The 25,699-nt window shown below is 42.8% G+C and overlaps 1 protein-coding gene across 1 annotated transcript in view; it reads left to right on the forward strand.

The window, feature by feature from the left end:
* Positions 1–25,302, forward strand: part of CEP135 (centrosomal protein 135) — a 445,305-nt gene extending 420,003 nt beyond the window's left edge. The window contains exon 25 of the mRNA XM_030191406.1: positions 24,779–25,302. Coding sequence (XP_030047266.1) covers positions 24,779–24,800 — 22 coding nt within the window. The 3' untranslated portion in view covers positions 24,801–25,302. The remainder of the gene's footprint in view (positions 1–24,778) is intronic.
* The last annotated feature ends 397 nt before the right edge of the window (positions 25,303–25,699 follow it).

The raw sequence follows: 25,699 nt of genomic DNA on the forward strand, positions 1-25,699 counted from the left end.
CAAGAAAGACGCAGCAATAGAGTGCCACCCCAACAGCAAAAGCAGCAGCAGCAGAATTTGGTAGAAAGTTTACACAGCATTGGTAGGATCCACTGGAGTTGGGGTCCTGTTTTTCTCATGCTGTTTTGAAGAGAGAACTGATTTAGGACTTTGCAAGACTGCAGAGGAGATCAAATCTGTTCTCAGGGTTACGGTTTCAAATTCCACACTTTATAGAAAGTAGCAAGGGGAAGGAGGGGGTGGTGGAGAAGGCAATAAAGGAACTGGTTGGGTGAGGTCAGCCTTTCCCAAGAGAATTCTAGGGAAGTATCTGGGAGTTCTGGAAGGGAGGAGGTGACCATACTTCTGGAATCCTGTAAGGAAGAGGATTTCCAAGTGGGAAAAAAGAAAATTGGGACAAGTGTTAAGCAAATGGCTGGGAAAAGTAAAACCAGTTGTATGGGTCATGCCCCGACCCCCCCCCCCCCCCCCCCCAAACATCCCATTTGATAGAGATTACAGGTTCTACATCTGTTGTAATATTTTTAACTCTCTTTAAATAAATACCTAATGTAGAACTATACAAAGTCATTAAATCATGATAGCGGTGTGGTGGAGTCTGCTTACGATTATCACACATTAGATAATCATCCCCGTTAGGGCTTACCCCAACTGATTATTTCTGGAACACCCACGTTCTTGGTTTTGTTTGTTACACTAATAAAACAAATAATACTTACTCAGAAGTGAAATAAAAAGAAAAGTTTATTCTGGAAACAAGTAAATAGTGGCTCAAGCAGAGGCTTATAGTAAGTCTGAAATACAGAAAAGAAATGATTAGAGAGACCCCCTTGTCTATAAGCCAGTTCACTGCCTCGGGAACAAAGAAGCCTCCCAAACATAGATTTCTCTCAATTTTATGCAGTTTGATTTAGTACATATTATACAATAATCCGGAAACTAATTACCATTTTAACACATCCCACTAACCAATCATCTACCTTCCTATTCCAACACATCTGACTTCTATCCTATCAATTATCAGTTCATACCCCAATTCTTAAAATAGCAGTTATGCCACCCCACCTGACTCTGAATCACAAAGTCATGCTATCTTCATCCACTTACTAGAAACTTCTCTCCCACCATACCTTCTGACACAAATTCCATGTCCCCCTCCTCATGCTACTTTAGCAGTTTTTTGTATCACATATCCAAATAATAACCAAGCCATCTTTGCTGTGCAAGCTGACCTGTGGTTGGTTAGCAGACTGCTCCCAACCTCCCCTTTTCACTATCTAGATATAATGTGGTTTCAAACTGTATGAAACATAGGAAATCTTGACCCAAAGATTAATATAAATCTAAATATCCATTAAAGTTATCTTAATTACATTAGACCATTCTATACACATGTACTTATCTACTAAAAGCTTGTAACAAAGTTCACAATCAATTAATTCTTATGTTGTCTTGTACAGTATCTTGCCTTAGACATGACCTTAACACTGGTCAGCAAAAATACAGAAAAAACAGGGTTTTTTTTTCCATTCTCGTGATGCGCCTCCCTCCCCAAGATCTTGTATAACCATCTCCCACCCACACACATCTGTGTTTCAGTGAAGGGTCCACTTCCCCTTTTCCCATCAACTTGCCCAACAAATCACACTAAATACATAAATATATTTTTTTGGTCCAGTCTAGTAAGTAGGAGTGTGGGGTCACATGGCTGTCCTTGCACTATTTCATAAGGGACCCTGCACCCTGATCTAGTTAGCAAGGATTGAAAACAGCACACAGAATAATTAGGGGGGGTGAAATAAATCTTACAGGTGACCATTGTTTCATTATTCAGAGGGGTGCTCTGAACATACAAACAATTAGGGGTCCCGAGCCTCCGCCCCCCCCCCCCCCCCCCCCCCCCCCAAGTTCCCTACAACTTTTCTTCTCTCTGGAAAAAAAAAAAACCACACAGTTCTGTTCTTCAGTGATGGAGGGGAGAAATGAAAGACAGGGTGTGAGGAGAGAGAAAGGCGCACCAACAAGGGCAGGAAAAAAAGACACAAAATAAAGTAGGTCATTGAGAGGAACATCAGAGAATGGTTACAGAATATCAAACAAAGGTAACAGGTTGGGCATCATCGTAGATGAACAAATATTATAGGCAATCTGGGATTATATCCTAAAACTAGCTATAAAGTGTTCTTGGAAACAAAACATTCAAAAAGAAAAGAAATTTATACTAGCTATTGGCCTTCTTCATCAGGATACTTAAGACCTTTGTATGGTGGTACAACTAAGGTAGATTATGGCGACAACAAAAAGAAGTCAATTTTCAATAAATGTCATAGAAGTAAACCAGAATCAAATAGAAGAGCATGAATCCCAGGAAGAGGCAATGCCACCTTCCATGTACACAGTAGAAATATCACTTAAACAAAGGTTACTACTGATTGCAGCATGTCTGGGGTTTGCTGCACCAGAATAGTCTGGATAACTATCTTTGTCTTAGAAAAATAAAAACAGTGTAACAGACAATTTATAATAGGCAAACCAAGGAAAACTGCAATAAATAGGTACAATACAAAGCATGTAAAACCTAGAACAAGATGGCCTAAACATAACAGACTGCTCAGGGTAACAGATGAAAAGGCATACAGAGAGGGTCGATAATAAGAAGGGAGGAAAATTGAGTCAGGATAAAGAGAAAGGGAACAGTTACAGAGAAAAGCATTCTATATCTAAAAACAGGTGAGAAAGGTCTTCAGATTAAAGCATTAGAGAAAAGGTAAATGCACTCTGGGTCATACAAACAGAAGAACAAAGGACTGTACACAGAGGAAACTAGCTATCAAAAGACAAAATGAGAGAAAAGAAAACAAATAAATATGAATTTGAGGAAAAGGATGCACAATATGTATCAATTTTCAGTGAGCCTCATAGTTCAGTCCAGCGTCCATAATAATCACAAGAAATGATCTAATTTTTTCTTGGGTTGCAGAAATTATCACAGGGCAAGGGTCAGATCATGGAAAAACGTCAACCAATATCCATGTCACCACTTAAGATCTCTTGTAAAGAGAGACCACCACTACTGGAAGTGCTTTTTGGTATTTTATTATTATTATTTTTTTTAATATACTCCCGATCTCTGGAATGTAGGCCATAACTGGGGAAGGAAAGTCTTAGGAATGATGCACCCGTTGAACAATCTCTCTGACAGTAGACAATGCTATAAAATAATTAAAAAAAAAAAAAAGGTCATTAGAGTGATACCCAAAGTTAAAGATAAATGCTGTAATGAGAAACCTTCTTTCAAATAAAACTCAGATGTGGCATGAAAGCCGTGTGAGCCAATAGAGTATCCTGTAAGGAAAACAATATAAGCAGCGCTGCCTACATCCAAGACAAATTAAACCCTTCAGGAGTCTGTGGCATCCTTCCATAATTTCATTTACTTTAGGTCCTGTAGACTCAAAACAAAATGAACATTATAAATATTTCTGTTAGTTACTGCATCAAGCTGATCCTGAAATGGGTTCATCTCGCTGCAAACGCTTGTTTAAAATGGCTGCCGAGACTACAAGCGGTGGCCTCTCAAGACTTCCATGGGCCTACATAGGTTGTCTGCAGCTGACTGAGGAACCTTCTCACTGCCATGGCCTGCCCCCTTCTGATTCTTTCACAAGGGCGGGCAATAAGAAGGTTCCTGCGTCACTGTCAGACACCTATGTAGCTACCAGGGACCTTTTTCAGAGACAAGGATGTTTTGAAGTAGATGGGGGTGCAGAGATATGAGAGATGCCGGAGTATGTGCCGGAAAGGGGGTGAAAGCCGGGGATGGAGAAGAGAGAGATGTCAGACATATAGGAGGATGGTACTGGGCTCTCAAATGCTCTGGGCCCTTGGGAACTACGCGGTTCCCTGAATGGTCAGTCCGCCCGTAGCATTGGGTGTCCCAGATGTTAGAAGGGGATGAGTAGATGACGTTATGTCAGAAACTAACAACGTCTCCAAAGGAAGGTTAAGATTCTGGAGTTTGGGTTAATATGCGGTTTGAATTGAAGAAAAACAAACCCTTTTAGAACCCAAGATAAGTGTCTTGAAGAGAGTCAGTCCCATGGAGGGGACAGTTAAATATAAATTACTTCAGGAGGGAAGTGATGTCACCGAGCTAAGATGGCTGCTTGACCGATTTGCTCCAGCTGCCCCAAAGCAGAAAACGCTTCTTCAAGCGGCTAACCCAGCACTAAATTAAAACCGGAGAGAATAACAAGCGGAGGAAGAGAGTGGGATCGCAGTAAGCATGACCTCCCACGCGCCGAAACAGTCCCTGGCGGGATTCGCCTACAAGGGCCCAATCACATCAACCTCGCAAAGTGAAACGGGGTGAAAAAACATGGAGAGGGAATCGACAGCAGAGGACTCGGTGCAGCAGTAAATAATACAGAAGTCCCAGTTGCTTTACAGTCCAGAAGAGCCACAAACTGCAGGAAACGATCCACTGGTCGAGATTCGAGAGTGCCTAAAAGAATTAACAGGGGAGTTAAAAGCCATGCGTTCCAACTTGAATACCTTAGGAGCAGACCTGCATGGTGAAATTGGAGCCCTGGGGTAGCGAGTAACAGAAACGGAGGAGAGACTAGAAGAACAAACGGAGATGATACAGGCCTTAAATGAACAAGCTATAGAGGACAAACAGAATTCCCAGCAAATCTGGGATAAATTGGAAGATATCGAAAATCGGAACAGAAGGTGTAATATAAGATTTTGAGGCCTTCCAGAAATCCCTTCCTATGCGAACTGTGAGCTCGTGGTGCAGCAGATGGCAAGCGCTCTCTTAAAAGAGATACAGGTGGAGAAAGAACCATCAGAGACTTATATAGAGAGAGCACACAGATCGCTAGGAGCACCCAGAAACAATCAGCCCAGAGACTTGATAGCATGCTTTGCGGACTACAAACTAAAGGAAAAAATAATGCATGCTGCACGGGAAATCCCGGATTTTAAATGGGATACACACCGCATTGAGATATACCAAGATCTGGCACTCGCCACTCTTCGGCGGCGGGCCGAACTTCGCCCGCTTACACAGTACCTGCGAGCTCAAAACATACAATATAGATAGAGCCACCCATTTGCTCTGCGCTTCTATAAGGAGAGGAAATTACATCAGATTCGAAGGGCCGCCGACGCCGCATTGATTTTCCCAGAAAAAGAGATAACCAACTTAACTGGGCCCACACGAAAGATGGGGATGGCACGCATGGACAAACCAAGGTGGCAACGAGTGACGGCTGGGAAAGGACGATTACAGCGGCAACAGTCAGATCCAGCTTTGCGACGAGGGAAATCTTTGGCAACTTAATCATCTGGTGTCTACACGTGGAACTCTAGGCACAGTACACCTCCTTTCTGGCTAGCACAAAGCGAAGGTCAGAGATATACGGGACTATAAGGATACCAAAGAGACTATAACACAAGAAAGCAGAGAAGAGGGGGGGGGGGGGGAATAAGCTAACAATGGTTGGTAAGAGGTTGATAATTGTTAACCTATGTTGAACTTCTAGTGTTATATAAGGTTTAAAGCCATAATGTTATGCAATGTTAAGAGATCAGGGAAGCTTATTAAAAAAAAAAACCTTTTGTTATCAGATATAGCCGATATAGAAGCTTTGGGGCACGGGAATGTTACAGACCCCCTTAAAACACCTGACCGTGGTATGGAGGGTGGAATTTGGGTAAGAGGGGAAAAAGGGAGGGGGATTGGAAAAGAATTTCTACAGAAGAAAGCAAGTAGGGTGGGGGTCCCTGGTACTAATCTCCTCCCCTCCATCATGTCCTCCGAGTCTGTTGACGAGGCTGTCTCCGCTTACAATGCCACTCTCTCCTCTGCTCTGGACACCCTTGCACCATCCACCTCCCGTCCCACAAGGCGTACTAATCCCCAGCCCTGGCTGACCCCTTGCATCCGTTACCTTCGCTCCTGCGCCCGATCTGCTGAACGCCTCTGGAGGAAATCTCGCACCCATTCAGATTTCCTTCACTACAAATTCATGCTATCCTCCTTCCAGTCCTCACTATTCCTTGCCAAACAGGACTATTACACCCAATTGACTAATTCTCTCAGCTCTAACCCTCGTCGTCTCTTCACCACCCTTAACTCCCTCCTCAAAGTGCCCTCCGCTCCCACCCCCCCGTCACTCTCTCCTCAATCACTGGCTGACTACTTCCGCGACAAGGTGCAAAAGATCAACCTTGAGTTCACTACCAAGCCACCTCCTCCTCTTCACCCTTCAACCCTCTCCCTCAACCAACCAACCCAGACCTCCTTCTCCTCCTTTCCTGATATCTCCGAGGAGGAAACCGCCCGCCTTCTTTCCTCCTCAAAATGCACCACTTGTTCCTCTGATCCCATCCCCACCAACTTACTTAACACCATCGCTCCTACTATCACCCCCTCCATCTGTCATATCCTCAACCTCTCTCTCTCCACTGCAACTGTCCCCGACACCTTCAAGCATGCTGTAGTCACGCCACTCCTCAAAAAACCATCACTAGACCCTACCTGTCCCTCCAACTACCGCCCCATCTCCCTCCTACCCTTCCTCTCCAAGACACTTGAGCGCGCAGTCCACAGCCGCTGCCTTGATTTTCTCTCCTCTCATGCCATCCTTGATCCGCTTCAATCCGGTTTTCGCCCTCTTCACTCGACAGAAACAGCACTTTCTAAAGTCTGTAATGACCTGTTCCTTGCCAAATCCAGAGGCCACTACTCCATCCTCATCCTCCTGGATCTATCCGCCGCTTTTGACACTGTCAATCATGACTTACTTCTTGCCACACTGTCCTCATTTGGGTTCCAGGGCTCTGTCCTCTCCTGGTTCTCCTCCTATCTCTCCCACTGCACCTTCAAAGTTCACTCTCATGGATCTTCCTCCACCCCCATCCCCTTATCTGTTGGTGTTCCCCAGGGATCGGTCCTTGGACCCCTTCTCTTCTCAATCTACACCTCTTCCCTGGGCTCCCTGATCTCATCTCATGGTTTCCAGTATCATCTCTATGCTGATGACACCCAACTGTATCTCTCCACACCAGACATCACCGCGGAGACCCAGGCAAAGGTATTGGCCTGCTTATCCGACATTGCTGCCTGGATGTCCAACCGCCACCTGAAACTGAACATGTCCAAGACCGAGCTTATCGTCTTTCCACCAAAACCCACTTCTCCTCTTCCTCCACTTTCTATCTCAGTTGATAACACCCTCATCCTCCCCGTCTCATCTGCCCGCAACCTCGGAGTCATCTTTGACTCCTCTCTCTCCTTCTCTGCGCATATCCAGCAGATAGCCAAGACCTGTCGCTTCTTCCTCTTTAACATCAGCAAAATTCGCCCTTTCCTCTCTGAACACACCACCCGAACTCTCGTCCACGCTCTCATTACCTCTCGCCTGGACTACTGCAACTTACTCCTCACCGGCCTCCCACTTAGCCATCTATCCCCCCTTCAGTCTGTTCAGAACTCTGCTGCACGTCTCATATTCCGCCAGAACCGATATACTCATATCACCCCTCTCCTCAGGTCACTTCACTGGCTTCCGATCAGATACCGCATTCAATTCAAGCTTCTCCTTCTTACCTACAAATGCACTCAGTCTGCTGCCCCTCACTACCTCTCTACCCTCATCTCCCCTTACGTTCCCGCCCGTAACCTCCGTTCACAGGATAAATCCCTCCTCTCAGTACCCTTCTCCACCACCGCCAACTCCAGGCTCCGCTCATTCTGCCTCGCCTCACCCTATGCTTGGAACAACCTTCCTGAACCCTTACGCCAAGCCCCCTCCCTGCCCGTCTTCAAGTCTTTGCTTAAAGCCCACCTCTTCAATGCTGCGTTCGGCACCTAACCCTTACCGTTCAGTGAATCCAGACTGCCCCAATTTGACTGCCCCTATCGGACCGACCGTTCACTTATCTATTAGATTGTAAGCTCTTTGAGCAGGGACTGTCTCTCTTTGTTAAATTGTACAGCGCTGCGTAACCCTAGTAGCGCTCTAGAAATGTTAAGTAGTAGTAGTAGTAGTAGTAGTACTAAGATACAGAAAGAGATACAGAGTTGGGATACATAGATAACAAATATGACTATGATTAACTTCTTTACACTTAATGTGAAGGGCCTAAATTTACCAGTAAAAAGACAACTCTTATTTATGGCAGCGGTCCAGCAGGGAGTAGATATAATATTTGCCCAAGAGACACATCTACTACCTAAACATGAAAGGATGCGTGCACATGGACAATATAAAGACATATACTTTGCTTCTAATCATATAGAAAAAAAAGCAATATTGATAGCGCTGAAGCGGACACATCCCTGGCAAGTGCAACAGGTAGTAAGAGACAAGGGAGGCCGATTTTTATTGGTGATACTAAAGTTAGGGCTAGAGACTTTTTAACATTGCTAAATATATATGCCCCTAATGAAGGATAAGGATCTTTTTATAAGGAACTATCAGAGCTTCTGACCCGACACGTAGAAGGTGAATTGTTAATAGGGGGAGACTTTAATCTGACTTTACATCCTCAGATAGATAACTGTAGGAATACGATATGCTCGGTCGGACAGGGCTAAATTACACAGCTTTATGTGTAGATGGCAGTTAATAGACTTGTGGAGACACTATAACCCAAGATCGCGCAGCTATACATGCTATTCAGCAGTACATGACTCCTATTCAAGGATAGATCTATGGCTAGGAGGGCAGGCACTGGCTCAAAGAGGGCAAAATACACAGATACAAAATAGAACCTGATTGGACCATGCACCAGTCACACTAAAGTTGCATTGCACAGTCACAAAGACCAGTAGGCCACAATGGCGTATAGATGATAGCTTATTAGCAGACCCAAATGCATTAACAAGTTTAGAAAAAGAAATAAAAGATTACATTACAAATAATGACACAGGAGACGTGGGGGATGGAGTGCTGTGGGAGGGCCTGAAGGCAGTAATGCGAGGACAGGTTATATCCTTACAGGCCTACAGGACATGCCAGAAAAAGGGTTGGATGCAACAGCTACATGAAGAGCTAGAACAATTGCAAGCTCGGGCACCCTCACATCAAAAAGACACATGGTACCATCAGATACAAATGGAACTAAGAGAGCTCCAATTAGATGAAGTGGCTGAGAAGCTTCAAAGGGTTAGGCAGCAATATTTCGAGTTTGGGAATAAGGCCTCACAGCTACTGGCGTGTAAATTTTAAAAAAATAGGACACAAAACTACATATATGAAATTGAAGAGAATATGGGGCAGCAATTAACTACAACGGAGATTAGTTTAGCTTTTGTAAACTTTTATAAACAGCTACACAGTGAGGATACACATCCAGGGGTCCAGGCCATACAGGAATACTTAGACAAGATAGAACAACCTCATATCGACCCGGATCAGAACAAAAAGCTCTCAGCACCCATATCGGTAGAAGAGGTGAATTGGGCCATTAAAACTTTACCTAATGGAAAAGCCCCAGGACCTGATGGATATACAAATAAATTTTATAAAAGCTTTAGGAAAATACTAGCACCCCTATTAACCCGAACGCGATAGAGCAACAAGCAGAATTGCCCCAATCCTGGCGCTTAGCACATATAAGCGTTTTGCTGAAACCAGGGAAAAATCCGAAACATTGTGGGTCCTATCGTCCAATATTGTTACTAGATATGTACTACAAAATATTCACTAAAATCTTGGCTAGGAGGGTGCAGAGTTTGCTACCAAATTTAGTGCATGATGACCAAGCGGGATTTATAGAGGGCAGACGAACATTTGATAACATAAGAAGAGCTATCCACCTGATACATGAGGCAAATAGCACACGTCAGCCGACACTAGTTCTCTCCTTGGACACAGAAAAAGCGTTCGATAGGGTCCACTGGCCCTATATGTTTGAGGTGTTGAGAAAAATGGGATTGACAGGGCGCTATATAACCTGGCTTCAGTGCCTATATGATCAACCACTAGCGGCACTAATTATTAATGGGGAACGGTCAAAAATATTTCAGTTGAGACGGGGGACATGTCAGGGATGTGTCCTATCTCCACTACTGTTTGCCCTCACAATGGAACCACTAGCCCAGGCAATTAGATCGCAGGTCAACATACAGGGAATTCTTATAGGGCAAAGAACACATAAAGTTGTTATTTGCAGATGATATTTTACTGACAATCACGGACCCTTTGGAACTCTTTAGAGGGAATTACACAATGCTTACAACATTTTGGAACAGTATCCGGTTTTAAGATTAACATGTCCAAATCAGAAATAATGGGATTAAATTTAATAAATGAAACTGTTAGGAGTTTGAAACAACAATTCCCATTTAGATGGGCAACACGTTTTTTGCGATATTTGGGAATTAACCTGACACCTCACATACAGGACCTGTTTGAAGCAAATTTCCCTTCCAAAGTACGAGAACTATTTCAGGATCTAGATCGATGGGAAGGATTAGAGCTCTCGTGGATAGGGAGAATACAGGCCATAAAAATGATGATCTTACCTAAGATTCTCTACTTATTTCTGGCACTGCCGCTGCCAATTCCTGCTACCTTCTTTAGACAACTAAAACGCAAAACATTTGCATTCATATGGAAACATAAACCACCGCGAGTGAAAGCAGGGATGCTATATATGACCCCCAAAAAAGGGGGAATGGGAGTGCCGAATTTCTTTCAATACTTTCAAGCAGCACAGCTCAGGATACTAGTAACATGGGTTAAAGATGAAAGGAAGCCTTGGTTTCAAATAGAAAAACATTGGGTAGGACTTAATCAACCAGCGACATTATTGTGGCTACCTAGGCCACGGATACCTGCCATGTTGACACTTCTGCCCATGGCGGTACGGTTCCCCCTACTAACATGGAGTGAGATACGCCAGCAGTTCTGTCCCAATAGGCAATACTTCCGTAAAATGCATACATGGGGGGCTCTGGGATTTCAATGGGAAGAAGGAGAAAAAATATATAAACAATGGGAACGGAAAGGCTTGAGACAATTGGGTCAGTTTTGGGAAGACAGATCCTTTCGCTCATCTGATGAGCTACAGGACGAATATGACCATCCACCGCAACACTCCTTCCACTACGCACGTGTAGGAGGCGGGGATAGTGCTGGGCAGACTTATGCGGTCTGTGCCCTGAAGAGGACAGGTGCAAATCAAAGTAGGGTATACACAAAAAGTAGCACATATGAGTTTATCTTATTGGGCAGACTGGATGGACCGTGCAGGTCTTTTTCTGCCGTCATCTACTATGTTACTATGTAACTGTTCCATATATGTTATGTTCCATCTATATTACCATGTATGTATGCACCTTAACGCAACACCACTTGTACTCTGTTACCCGGAAATGGCAACCGCCATTACGGCAAATGTAAGCCACATTGAGCCTGCAAATTGGTGGGAAAATGTGGGATACAAATGCTACAAATAAATAAATAAATAAAATAGTGCCATCCCAAAGGTATATTTCTTTAAGCCTGTTAAGAAAAAGAATACCCAAGTTACCTTTTAATAATGTTTTGATTGCTAATATCATATATTAACATATATCGTTAAAACAAAGTGGACACACAATCTATGTATGCAAAAATCACCATGGTAACTGTCGATCATGAAAGGCTGAATAAACACTTTTTACACACAGCATGACGATTTTGATAATGGTATTGATGAAACGCCATTTAAATATTGTTCCCTTTTAGATAGCATTAACATTAAAATGGTGTGCAAGAAGCAATGCTTATTTATTGTACATGATAGTTTTTAACCATTTGCCCTAAAATTAGATTGCCTATTGAAATTCGTTTTGTAATGGAGTGTAGTAACATTAACCCATGTGAGACAGCGCCACACAGTGGTCGCAAGTGAAAGGAAATATGGTTTATTATAAGTATGAGGTGTGACCTGTTCCATTCACAGGTAGGGGGAAGAAAACACAAAAATGTTCTTTAAATATAAAACACAAAAAAGTTCTTAAATGTAGAAAAAATCTTCAGTGGCCTCCTGCTTGCAGGGCCATGGCATGTAGTACTGTTTCTCAGCAAAGCAGTACACTTTACTTTGTGGCCTGGTTCTTCAGAGTTACCAAGTTGAACTTGGCATACCAGACTGTAGCAGTTGCAGTTCACACATAGGTGGTGGAGGTAAATTTGTTTCGATAATACGGTCGGGTACGCTGCTTTACGGGGCCGTCATTAGAGATAGGCGCCCTTATAGATGGGCGCCTCCGTTCGATTATGCCCCTCCACGTCACCTAGACTACTGCATTGGAATCTGTACGGGATGCAAAGAATACATCATAAAGAAACTCCAAACTGCCCAAAACACCACAGCTAGACTTATATTTGGAAAAACGAGATTCAAAAGCAGCAAACCCCTACGAGAAAAGCTGCACTGGCTCCCAATCAAAGAACATATTGCGTTCAAAATCTGCACTCTGGTCCATAAAATCATCTACAGCGAGGCCCTTGGATATATGGCAAACCTCATAGACTTCCAACCAGAAACACAAAACGATCAACACGCACATACCAAAATCTTCATTACCCAAGCTGCAAAGGACTCAAATACAAATCAGCCTATGCATCCAGCTTCTCCTATATAAGCACGAAACTATGGAACACATTACCAAATGTCATGAAAGCAATGCACGACCCATCAAACTTCCGGAAATCATTAAAAACCAACTTGTTCAAAAGGCATACCCTAATGATCCAACTTAACGCCTGAACCCTGCAACACAACGAAATTAATGCTTGAACTGGACATAACTCTTCCTCCTGGATTCCCTAATATGTTTGTCACTTTTGAACTTTTACCATAATATCACTCTGTATTTGTTATACCGGAATTGGCAATCGCCATCACGGTACTATGTAAGCCACATTGAGCCTGCAAATAGGTGGGAAAATGTGGGATACAAATGCAACAAATAAATAAATGCAGTTAAGCGTCGCTGCTTTTCACCTTAACCTAGTTATGGCCTCAGCTTATATACTTCCTGGACCATACCCTCCTGGCTCCACCTCTTCCATGTCATTTCCCCCTTGAGTGAGTCTATAGGTTTTAACAAGGAGGTTAGATTGAAAACAGGAGATGGCATGAGCCTATCTAGCCTGTTATGGGGGCTGTAGCCAGTAAGGCGAAGTTCACAAAACAATGGCCAACACTATTGAAAACAATAACAAAAGCTTATTAAAATATAATTGACTACCTATGCATGGTCTATCTATAAGAAGTCTAAAGCTGTTCCATTTGGATGGACAGTGCCTTAAAAAGTGGAGGATAACAGATTTTTTTTTACAGCTTTTTTATTTATTTGAAAGCTTCCCATATCTAGGTATAGATATGAAATAAAATTGAATATCACTAAAAAGGCTTAAAAATGATAATAGCTGGTAGAAACAGCAGTAACTAAACCCTCTGTATTTTGTGCTCATTTTTCTACACTATTCTATAGAATACACTAATATGTGGCCAAATCTCAGTGAGGATATCCACTTTCCTGATGGGTTCATGTTAACTGTTGTATCTGCCTTGGGAAACCTGGTGTTATAAAGATGTAATATTTTAAAATTAAATGGAAGTAGAATTAAACTCTCCTTTTATTGGTGCACATGGAATCACATCTTCACCTCGTCTCTTTTGTCGAAGTTTAAATTTTAGATACACAAATGGGTTACTCTTGTTTTCACCATGTTTCAGGGACAAGTGGTTTTTATAAGTCAAAATAATAAAAATAAATATTTGGTTTCATGCAGATCTCTCATTTGTTGAAACGTAACTAAATGAGCTATAAGCCCCTAATCCAGTCAATTTGTTTTCTTATATTTTGTTCTTGTGATGACTTATACTGTGCCAAAACTGAAAACTCTTATCTCTTCTATCTGGTCGATAATAAAAGGACCTCATTGTGAACAGTGTCCACCCTAAAAAGTTGTTTTGTGGCTGTACATGAGGAATTGTGATGTTGCATATATAAGTGTGTGTTTTTGTTCTTAGTCATGCATCCAAAGTTATATAATCCTTTCAAGAAAGCCAGTTAATTGTTTAACTTATTAGTGGAACATAACCACAAAGGCATGGTATGGTCACATTTTCAATATGATAATACTAGAGCCCAGCTACGGAACAGGTAATTTTGAGTTAGTCTTCACTGGACCAAACTTGTTTTCCTTGTGCCATCACCATCCATTTGGATAGTCAGTGCCTTAAAAGGTGGATGATAAAGGATATTTTTTTAAATTGACATTTATATCCCATATTATCTCAAGCAAACTTGGGTTCAATGTGGCTTACATTTGAAAATACAGTGAGACCGAATAATAGAATTCAGTAACATCTTGGGAGCAAGTCGATAGATATGTCTGAAACATTTAACAAAGATGAGATTACCATATATACCCAGCTGGACATTTAAAAGTCTCTCCTTACTGTGACTGAATATCTGTTCCGAGTGCTTGTTTTGCTTTTGTTATAGGTCCTTGGTGCTCCACTGTCTAGCCTATTCCCAGCCGGAATCACCACCTGAGTCTTGTGACCTGCGCACATCCTCAGTGCTCTACAGCTTAGCATATTCCCAGACAAAATCACCACCCAAGTCACGTGACCTGCACACGTCCTTGATGCTCAGCTGCCTGGCCTATTCCCAGCCAAAATCGCCACCTAAATCACGTGACCTGCGCACACGTCCTTGGTGCTCCGCTGCCTAGCCTATTCCCAGCCAAAACCGCCAGCTAAGTCACTTGACCTATGCACATCCTCAGTGCTCTGCTGGCTAGCCTATTCCCAGCCAAAATTACGTAGTAACATAGTAGATGACAGCAGAAAAAAGACCTGCACGGTCCATCCAGTCTGCCCAACAAGACAACTCATGTGTGCTACTTTTTGTGTATACCCTACTTTGATTTGTACCTGTGCTCTTCAGGGCACAGACCATATAAGTCTGCCCAGCACTAGCCCCGCCTCCCACCACCGGCTCTGGCACAGACCGTATAAGTCTGCCCAGCACTATCCCTGCCTCCCACCACCAGCTCTGGCACAGACAGTATAAGTCTGCCCAGCACTATCCCTACCTCCCACCACCAGCTCTGGCACAGACCGTATAAGTCTGCCCAGCACTGTCCCCACCTCCCAACCTCCAGCCCCGCCTCCCACTACCAGCTCTGCTATCCAATCTCGGTTAAGCTCCTGAGGATCCATTCCTTCTGAACAGAATTCCTTTATGTTTATCCCAGGCATGTTTGAAATCCGTTACCGTTTTCATCTCCACCACCTCCCTCGGGAGGGCATTCCAAGCATCCACCACTCTCTCTGTGAAGAAATACTTCCTGACATTTTTCTTGAGTCTGCCCCCCTTCAATCTCATTTCATGTCCTCTCGTTCTACCGCCTTCGTATCTCCGGAAAAAGTTCGTTTGCGGATTAATACCTTTCAAATATTTGAACGTCTGTATCATATCACCCCTGTTTCTCCTTTCCTCCAGGGTATACATGTTCAGGTCAGCAAGTCTCTCCTCATACGTCTTGTAACGCAAATCCCATACCATTCTCGTAGCTTTTCTTTGCACCACTTCGATTCTTTTTACATCTTTAGCGAGATACGGCCTCCAAAACTGAACACAATACTCCAGATGGGGCCTCACCAACGACTTATACAGGGGCATCAACACTCCCTTTCTTCTGCTGGTCACACCTCTCTCTATACAGCCCAACAACCTTCTAGATACAGCCACTGCCTTGTCACACTGTTTCGTCGCCTTCAAATCCTCAGATACTATCACCCCAAGATCCCTCTCCTCGTCCGTACCTATCAGACTCTCGCCACCTAATACATACGTCTCCCGTGGATTTCTATTCCCTAAGTGCATCACTTTGCATTTCTTGGCATTGAATTTTAATTGCCAAACCTTAAACCATTCTTCTAGCTTCTTCAGATCCTTTTTCATGTTTTCCACTCCCTCCGGGGTGTCCACTCTGTTACAGATCTTATTATCATCCGCAAATAGGCAAACTTTACTTTCTAACTCTTCGGCAAGGTCACTCACAAATATATTGAACAGAATCGGCCCCAGCACCGATCCTTGAGGCACTCCACTACTCACCTTTCCCTCATCCGAGCTAACTCCATTTACCACCACCCTCACCCTAGTCATGTGATCTGCGTACGTAAGCCCCCAGCGGGAACCTTTAAATTGAAACTGTCTGCGCTGCCTTGAGAGCACACCAATGGAGCATGCACAAAGAGGTAATTAAATTTGCTGATGACACAAAGTTATTCAAAGTCGTTAAATCGCGGGAGGATTGTGAAAAATTACAAGAGGACCTTATGAGACTGGGCGTTTAAATGGCATATGACGTTTAATGTGAGCAAGTGCAAAGTGATGCATGTGGGAAAGAGGAACCTGAATTATAGCTACGTCGTGCAAGGTTCCACGTTAGGAGTCACGGACCAAGAAAGGGATCTAGGTGTCGTCGTTGATGATACATTTAAACCTTTTGCTCAGTGTGCTGCTGCAGCTAAGAAAGCAAATAGAATGTTAGGTATTATTAGGAAAGGAATGGAAAACAAAAATGAGTATGTTATAATGCCTTTGTATCGCTCCATGGTGCGACCACACCTCGAATATTGTGTTCATTTCTGGTCGCCGCATCTCAAAAAAGATATAGTGGAATTAGAAAAGGTGCAGAGAAGGCGACGAAAATGATAAAGGGGATGGGACGACTTCCCTATGAGGTAAGGCTAAAGCGGCTAGGGCTCTTAAGCTTGGAGAAAAGGCGGCTGAGGGGAGATATGATAGAGGTCTATAAAATAATGAGTGGAGTTGAACAGGTAGATGTGAAGCGTCTGTTTACGCTTTCCAAAAATACTAGGACTAGGGGGCATGCGATGAAGCTACAATGTAGTAAATTTAAAACGAAGCAGAGAAAAGTTTTCTTCACTCAACATGTAATTAAACTCTGGAATTCGTTGCCAGAGAATGTGGTAAAGGCGGTTAACTTAGCGGAGTTTTAAAAAGGTTTGGACGGCTTCCTAAAGGAGAAGTCCATAGACCGTTATTAAATGGACTTGGGGAAAATCCACTATTTCTGGGATAAGCAGAATAAAATGTTTTGTACATTTTTGGGATCTTGCCGGGTATTTGTGACCTGGATTGGCCACTGTTGGAAACAGGATGCTGGGCTCGATGGACCTTTGGTCTTTCCCAGTATGGCAATACTTATGGTTGGCTTCTTCAAACCCAAAACGGTGTATATTCAATTTATTTCGTTGGAAACATACTTATTGTCCAATATTCATAGAAATAATACACCTAATTTCATTTTTTTCTCTTTTAAAACCAGAAATTATTTAACAATACGAACACTTGAGTCTCTAATCTAATTCCCACTGATTAAGGTAATCCCAGTTTCACAAGTTTCACTCCTTTTGAATTAATATTACTAAGTAATAATTTATATTACTAAGAGGAATCATTACAAAGCAAAATAACAAAATTTTCAGGAAATATTTCTGAGGAAATCTTTAGGAGTCATACCCGGAACTCTTGGAAAACAACAATCTCAATATTAATCATCTGTAATAATATTCATTTTGTTAAAATTTCTAGTCTATTATCATTTTCAAAATCTTAACCATTTCCTACTCCTGTAGAACTTCATTTGCTGTATCGATTTTTTTTTCTCGAAGGGTTCGATTAGGTTATCCATGTAGCTCACTAATAAGATTATATCTGAAGCAAAGTTATTTATTACCACCGTGTTAGGTCCTGGAGCGCCTTCCAGATGATATTCAATGTAACCTCCACGGGAGCCAAAAACTCCAAGCTGATAGCTCTTACAGGTTTAGGAGTGGCACCGCCGACTCGGTTCAGCTGTAAACAACTTCCGTTTGAGCATGGACTCCTACTCACTCCTCCACTCCTTTGGACATAGTGGTTAAATGATTCGAGAGCGATGAAGTTGTTTCCAGGTCCAAGAGCGTTGACGCTCCTTCGCCAGCGCTAATCAAAGGGCTCACCAACCCAGTCGTCTGTGGGCAGCTCATCGCGCAGTGGTCCCACACTTGCTGCACAGGGGACAAAACTCTGGCCATCGGCGGCTGACCCCCGATTGTCCCCTTCTCAGTTAAGGTAACTGCAGTTGCAGAGAGGAAATTTCAAAAGTAAACAAAGACAAAACTTCAGAGGACAGCTGGGCCGTTGTGTGTACAAGCTTCAGGTCGCCATCTTTCCACTCTCCCTAATTTAGGACACTCTTTGGTTTCTCCTCAGAGGCCTGTCTGATATGGGTAACCCTTCAGCATATCCCTCTGAGTCATTGAAACACAGAAGCCCCTCCACCACTGCAAGGTGGTGTCCCTCGGAGGGGAGCACCTAAATCTTAATATATACAGTTGAACTGAAGTTTGTCATTTAAAGAAAAGGAAGGAGAGGCAGGATATACACAGGTTTATCTGAAGAAGCAATGATGAGACTGTGTAGGTCTGCACACTAAAATAAGAGAACTAAAGTAGGCGGGTGGGCATTGTACTTTGGGGAGGACTGGGTACCTGTGCCTCCTTTTTTCCTGGATTGGTACTTGGTTTTGGTTCGGGGAGGGGGAATGACAGGGGGGGGGGTTATTTTATCTGTTATGTAATTCTCAAAAAATTATTAGAAGTGTTTGTATCAAGATGTTCCATTGCTATTCCAAGACTTGACATTGTCTCCTTCTGTTTGTGGGGCTTGCCTTTTTGTTCATTCAGTTTTGGAATGTCAATAAAGATTTCTCAAAATTAAAAAAAAAAAAAAATGAGAACCAAAAATACCAATAAAAAGGCAGATGCATTGGATCTGTTTTTACAGATATTCATGCCAAAAAAAGAAATTCTCTGAGGACAAGCAGGATATTACATTATCATATGTGAGTGACATCATCCACAGAGCCCTGGTGCAGATGCTGCCCAGCAGGTCCCCACCATTCATATGTGAGTGCTTTCCTGCCTGCCCAACTCTCACAGGACCCACAGTATCATCTTTTCCACCGAGCAGTGAAGAAATGTCTCATCTTATCTGAAGAGAAAAGCCACACGAATGGCATCTTTTGCAGCCTTCCTGCCTGTTCATTTTTATCATGAGTAGTGCAGGACCTATTTTCTTGTTTCTTTTCCTTTTATTTTTGCTAGTTTACTTTTAAGTTTCCTTTATTTTCCATGGCTTGTGGCGTTCTTAGGTCTGAGCTCCTGGCTGTTTCTCTTTAAAAAAAAAAAAAAAAAGCTTTAACTTAAAAATTGAGCCATTTGATTTTGCTATGGCTATCTTCCCCATAATGTCCTAGAAACCTTCCAGTTGGTTCAAGCGGTTCACAAACTTCTAGAACCATGTTTGTGACTGACCCACATGACATGCGTCTAACTTGTCTGGGCTCTGATCTTACAAACTCTCTCACTGTTCTCTTTGTGTTTAAATGCAGAAGAGAATACAGAAAAGTTGAGAAGCCCTGCACGAGAGACTTTTTGGCATTCCAAAGTCCAGTCCATTGACATCGGCATTGAAGACATCGATCCCTATGGCTTCCAGAGCTTCTCCAGACACTGTAGATGCATCAACATCGCGGAGGTCTCCCCCTGCCTCGATGTTGGGTTCTAGTAGCGCACTTGATCATCATCAAACCCAACACTGAGGATTTGCAAGAATTCCAAATCATCCTCATCAGCACATGCTGGGCATCAAATGAAGGCAAAAAAGCATCAACATTGGTCCTCTTCAAAGCATGGTGCCAAGAACTCCAGGGCACTGGCATCACCAGTACCTGAGAAGCATCCGTGTTGTGAAGACCTTTGCCCCCCCCCCCCCCCCCTCTGTGAAGTGGTGCGGGTACACTAATCTCACTGAATCCAGGACCCTGCCTCCAAGTCAGCTATTACACCTTTGCAGGCTGTCTCCACACCGACGCTAGCCCCACCTTTACCAATGCCTGCTTTTGAGTTGCTGTTCCAAATGATGTTACAAGAGGAGCTGGGGCGCACCTTAGTTGCTGCATGCTGCACCAGCCCATCTCAGAGACTCATTCCCTGCCTGTCAGGTGGTCATCAATGCTGGTGCCTTGCTGGGCATCGAACCCAGCACTCACCAATATGATGATACTTTCCAGCCCATCGGGGGAGGGTGGGGAAGCAACCCCGGAGTCCAGGAAGGACCCGTACCTCAGCATTCATACCTAGAGCCTAGTTACGCATCTGGTGGTTCAAGGCAGGCACAGACTCAGATGTCCCGTGAGGAGTATTCTGAATAGTCTGATATAGACCGCTTTTGGGGGTCTGATGTAGAGCCAGAGGGACCCTCGGAGGAGGGTGTTCTTGGTCTACCATCAGATCCTTTTCCACCCCAGGAAAGGAGGAAGTGGATCTCTTTTATCCAGTTTTTGAGGGAAATAGCAGAAAGCCATTCCATTTAAGTTGGAGATCAAGGACGAGCCCAGGGCTGAAATGTTGGAAGTCACTGATTATAAAATCCCCTCCTAAGGAAGCTGTGACAGTGCCCATTTTACAACATCCTTAAGATTGCACAGATGAAGAATTAGGAAACCCCTGTCTCTGGGCAAGTGGTTCCTAAGAAGGTGGACTTCATATATATATAGTCCAGAAGGTTCCCAAATTCAAGAAGCCGCAGCTTCCACACCATTCCACGGTGGTTGAATCCGCTCTCAAAAGAGCTAAAAGTTTGAGGGCCCATGCCTCAGCATCCCTGGTAGGGATGCTCACACTCTGGAGCCTTTTAGGGGGATAGTGTTTCAGGGATCAATGCTCATTTCCCACATCCAGTCTTACCAGTTTTACATGAGCATCTACTTGAAGAACTTGGTTCACAGTGTGCGCGAGTTTGTGGAAACTCTTCCTCCATAGAGGCCATAGAGCTTTGACAGTTTGCAAATAAACAGAAGGAGTGTCGAAAGTACATAGCCTGGGCAATTTTTGATGCTTTTCACCTGGCATCTAGACTTTCTGCCCTAGGTATTGGCATGCACAGACTCTCATTACTATATCTCTCAGACCTTGAACCAGCTGTTCAGGAAAAGTTAGCGTCACTTACTGTAGTGACAGTCTTTTGGGGGACAAGGTGGAGGAGGTGGCAGACCTCAAAGAAGAAAACTGATAACATCAAATCCTTGTCTCAGTCTGCTTCTTCTGCATCCTCCACGTTTTGGAGGTTTTCAGGCAGTAGCCAAAAGAGTGCCTACTGCTCTCAAAAGCATAGATTCACTCCCTCGTCCCGTCCTCCTCAGCAGACCCAAGCTTCATGCTCCTGCCCTCAGCAGCCTCAAAAGCCCTAGTCAGCTCCCCAGTATAATCAGGAGACGAGTTTTTAACTGGCTCCAACAGAGCATAGCCAACATAAAAGTACCTATCCCAGTCGGAGGGAGGCAAAATTTGTCCAAAAAAGGTTGCCTCTTGTAACCTCAGACCAGTGGATACTTCACATAATCTGAGTGGGTTACACCCTCAGTTGGTGTCAACGCCCTCCAAATTGCCCACCAAGAATATCAACCCTCAGCTCGCAGAGGGAAATCTCTTCCCTTTTAAAGGCCCTAATTGTCAAGCCCATCCTACCAGGGGAAGAAGGAAAGGGATTCTATTTCAAGTACTTCTCTTGTATCCAAAAAGATAGTGGGATTTCATTCCATCCTAGACCTAAGTGCTCTGAGCAATTATTTGGTCAAAGAAAAGTTCAGGACAACTTTCTGGGTGGTTTACAATATAAAATTATGTAAAATTTAAAAAAAGAATACAAGGCCAATGATAGGAAAGAATAAAATAACAGCAAGCACAAAAACAAACACAAAAAATAAAAATCAACATGTAGCATGCCGCATTATACAAGTATATCATATTGTATCTTCTCTTATCCACTGCTGATAATTCCAGTTCCAGACGAAGGGCCAGCAAACATCTGGGTGAAAATCATAATGAGGTCCCAAAAGCCTCCTGAAAAACAAATATGAAATGACTCCTCTAACCATAAATACAGCTGCATCTTATTCCAGGAGAGTGTATCAGCAACATTTTAGTATGTATGGTACTAAAACATTTTAGTATGTATGGTTTCTAAACCAAAAGCCCTAAAAGATGAAACCATCTAACAATTTTGAGAGCTGAACCTTTAAAGACTGCATAGGCACATATGAGATTAACAAATATGCCAAATATGGTGGAATGCCTGTAAAATGAATCTTGTAAATCAAACAAGGAAGTTTAAATTGTATCCTGTAAATACTAGGAAACCAGTGTCCAATCTCAAAAGAAAAGTAGCATGGTCATATTTACGTGAGTTAGCAACTTGACAGCCATATGCTGAGCCAGTTGTAATCACTTTATGTCAGAGTGACACATCGCATTATAAAGAGCATTGCAGTAGTCCAGCTGAACCTTAATAAAAGAATGTGTCCACAGCAGCAGTGAAAAGGTGCTGAACAGAATATAATATGTGCAATTGATAGAACATCCACTGAACTATCTGAGAAACCTGTGCATTGAAGGTCAAATTTTGGTCAAAGATAACTTCTAAAATTTTGGCTGTTGGACTAAAGATAATTTGATTTCCTACCATAAATAATGAATGTGATAACACAGGAGAGCCATTTCTAGCAAACAATGCTGCACATGGATTCAGTACAAATTCGTCAACAAGTCTAACTTAGCAGAGAGATTCTGAATGTTCTGTGAGTTATCCTTATCAATATAGCAGCTGGATATCATCTGCATATACAGATGGCATAAAGCCCAACGATTAGGCCAAAAAAAAGTAAGGGAGGCCATAAAGGTGTTAAATGAAACAGGGACCAATAAAGATCCCAGAGGCACTCCACAGGGCATAAGGATGTCATTGAGAATTATTCCATCACACTACAGTAATTCGTCCTGTAACGTAAGAAGCCTCGAGCAAAACACCTGAAGCTTGCCAGGTACCCTTGGCCTGAATTGGCCGCTGTCATGGACAGGATGCTGGGCTCGATGAACCCTTGGTCTTTTCCCAGTGTGGCATTACTTATGTACTTAACAGCTGGTTTGATCAGTCAGTTCTACAGAATTGATTTGGAGACTAGAATCCAACTTCACCTTCCTAGGCCCATTCTTTTCTGTTCCAGGCTGCACCTTCACAATAGGGCTGTTTTTGTTGTTAATGTTATTGGTTCTGATTGGCCTTGCTACTTCAACTCCCTATTGACCATTGTTTATTGTTTTCAGTGAGCTTGGTAGCTAGGGATTCCCACATTTGAGAAGATAATGTCCTCCTTTCCGCGGAGAAAGCAAAGTTACTGACCTGTAGCAGGTGTTCTCCGAGGACAGCAGAACATACACTCTCACATACCCTCCCACTTCCCCCAGGAGTTGCATTCTCTATGCTTTTTTATCCAACTGCGAATCCCATGTGAGTCGTGCAGACACGAAGGCACTCGCACATGAGTGGTGGGGACCTGCCAAAAGCTTCTAGAAGTCATAGAATGCTGGCAATCGTCCACACCAGGGCTCTGTAGATGATGTCACCCACATGTGAGAATATATGTCCTGCTCTCTTTAAAGAGTATCTGCTAGAAGTGAGTAACTTTACTGTATGGACAAAATGTTTTCTCTGATTATTTTGAATTAGACGTAAATATAAACTAAACAAATAAGGACCCGTTTATTAAAGTGTGGTAGGTTTTGCACTTACCGCATGTTAACTGCGAAGATTAATTTGCAGTAAGTGCAAAACCTGTGCACTAAATTCAGGGGGCATGTACTGCATGTAATGCAAGTGGGTCCACTGAAAATAAATTTTTAAAAACTTCCATGGAGGCACAAATCTACCCCACCACTTCACATCTCTTGCCGGATCTGATTTCCCCCCCCCCCCCCCCACTCAAGATCCCATACCTCTGCCCCCCTCAATCACACTCCTGAACCCTCCCACCTGATCAGACCCCCAAACCTCAACCCCCCACCTCTAATCCCATAACCCTGTCCTGTGATAAGATAACCCCGCTCCCCAGAGCTCTAGCCTCCCCCTTCAAGATCTACCCACAGTCATCAGTGTTTGATCAGGGGGTCCCCGATGGCATCAATCAACCTCCACTGTCGCCCGGGTCAGCTCTGCCCCCTAGGGGATATTTGTGTTCGCTCAGGAGGTTCTCCAGCAGCATCGTTCATGCAGGTTGGTGCTGTCATCCAAAATGGGATGGGAAGAGGATAAGGTTCTGGGGGTGGTGTTTCCTGTCAAGGGGGTTCAGGTGTGTGATCAAGGGCTTGAAGGATGTCAAGGGAAAGGCAAGGGGGGCCATGGTCCTCTACCATTTTGTTTGTGGCTGGCTACTTAACTGCTGGTAGCACAGCTATACTTAAAATTTCTTTATGAGGTGGCGTTAATTTCAGCTGCACTATTGGCAGTCATGATAGCTGCCCACCCATGTCACATTTAACTCCCACCCACTTCCACATTAGGCAGCTAACATGGGATCTTTAATGGGCTGGCTGCTTTTTTGGCACAGAAGACAGCACGAGTCCATGCTAATGTGTACCACATGGTAAAACCCTTCTTAGCTGTTAAACGCAACTTATAAAAGGGCCTCATAAATGTGAGTTTAAAATATGAAAAGAAAAATTAATTCCTTATAACTGAAGCCTAATTAAGATTATTTTTGCTTTTTCTGTTTATCACAAAACTGTGTAATTCATTACATACTAAAATTAATTTTTCATAATCTTTTATTAACTCTAGATGTGTCAGTTTCAAGGAATAAAGATATGACTCCTCTCGAGATAAAAGGAAGCAGTAATTCACTTAACATCTGGTTGGAAAATGATAGATTCTCGAAAACCAAGTGAATGTTGCCACAAATTCTACCTCTGTCGAGTTTTTCTCAAATGTTCTGATTCCCTTTTTAAAGAAGACATTTTTAAAGGATAAAACTCCTGATTTGGCACCACATGTGTCTCTAAAGTGTGAATCCTGGTGTGCCTGCCAATCCATCATGAGGCTGAAAATATTTGTAATCCATCTGGAGAATATTCCAACGCAAGAAGGAAAATTAGTTATTATAGCTTTTATATGATCATGACACTGTTTTATCACTAAACTGATATGATTAAATAAGTTGTATCAGATGCACTTGTACATTGATCACTTCTTCCTGTCATAATGCTGTTACATATGTTTTTTTGCTTATAGTTGTGTCAAATTAATAAGGTTCTTCATAAATTATGTTCTGATGTGGTTTATCAATGGAAATTTAAAAGGGGTCCTTTTACTAAGGTGCACTAACAGATGTAGCACACGCTAATGATTAGTTCCCACTAAATGATAAGATACCTATAGAAATATAATGGGCATCTTATTTAGCGCATGCTAAATCCATTAGCAACCTTAGTAAAAGGACTCCTAAGTCTGTTAGAAACCAGTGAAAACCTGTAAAAATGTTTGTTCTGTTAATACAGTATTACCATGAAAAGTTTGAATTTTGTATATTGTATTTTTATGCATTGAATGCAATAGCAAAATTCTAAGTTTTTTTTATTATATAAATATTTTCAAATCAAATCTGGTAACGCTTTTCTTTAATATTATAAAAGAATAGCAAAATCTCTTGAATTTGATCTCACTGAGACCAAGTATTAAAAATGTTAACGTGATCATTCAGTA

This window comes from Microcaecilia unicolor, chromosome 2 (genome assembly GCF_901765095.1).
Source record: "Microcaecilia unicolor chromosome 2, aMicUni1.1, whole genome shotgun sequence".
Lineage (NCBI taxonomy): Eukaryota > Metazoa > Chordata > Amphibia > Gymnophiona > Siphonopidae > Microcaecilia > Microcaecilia unicolor.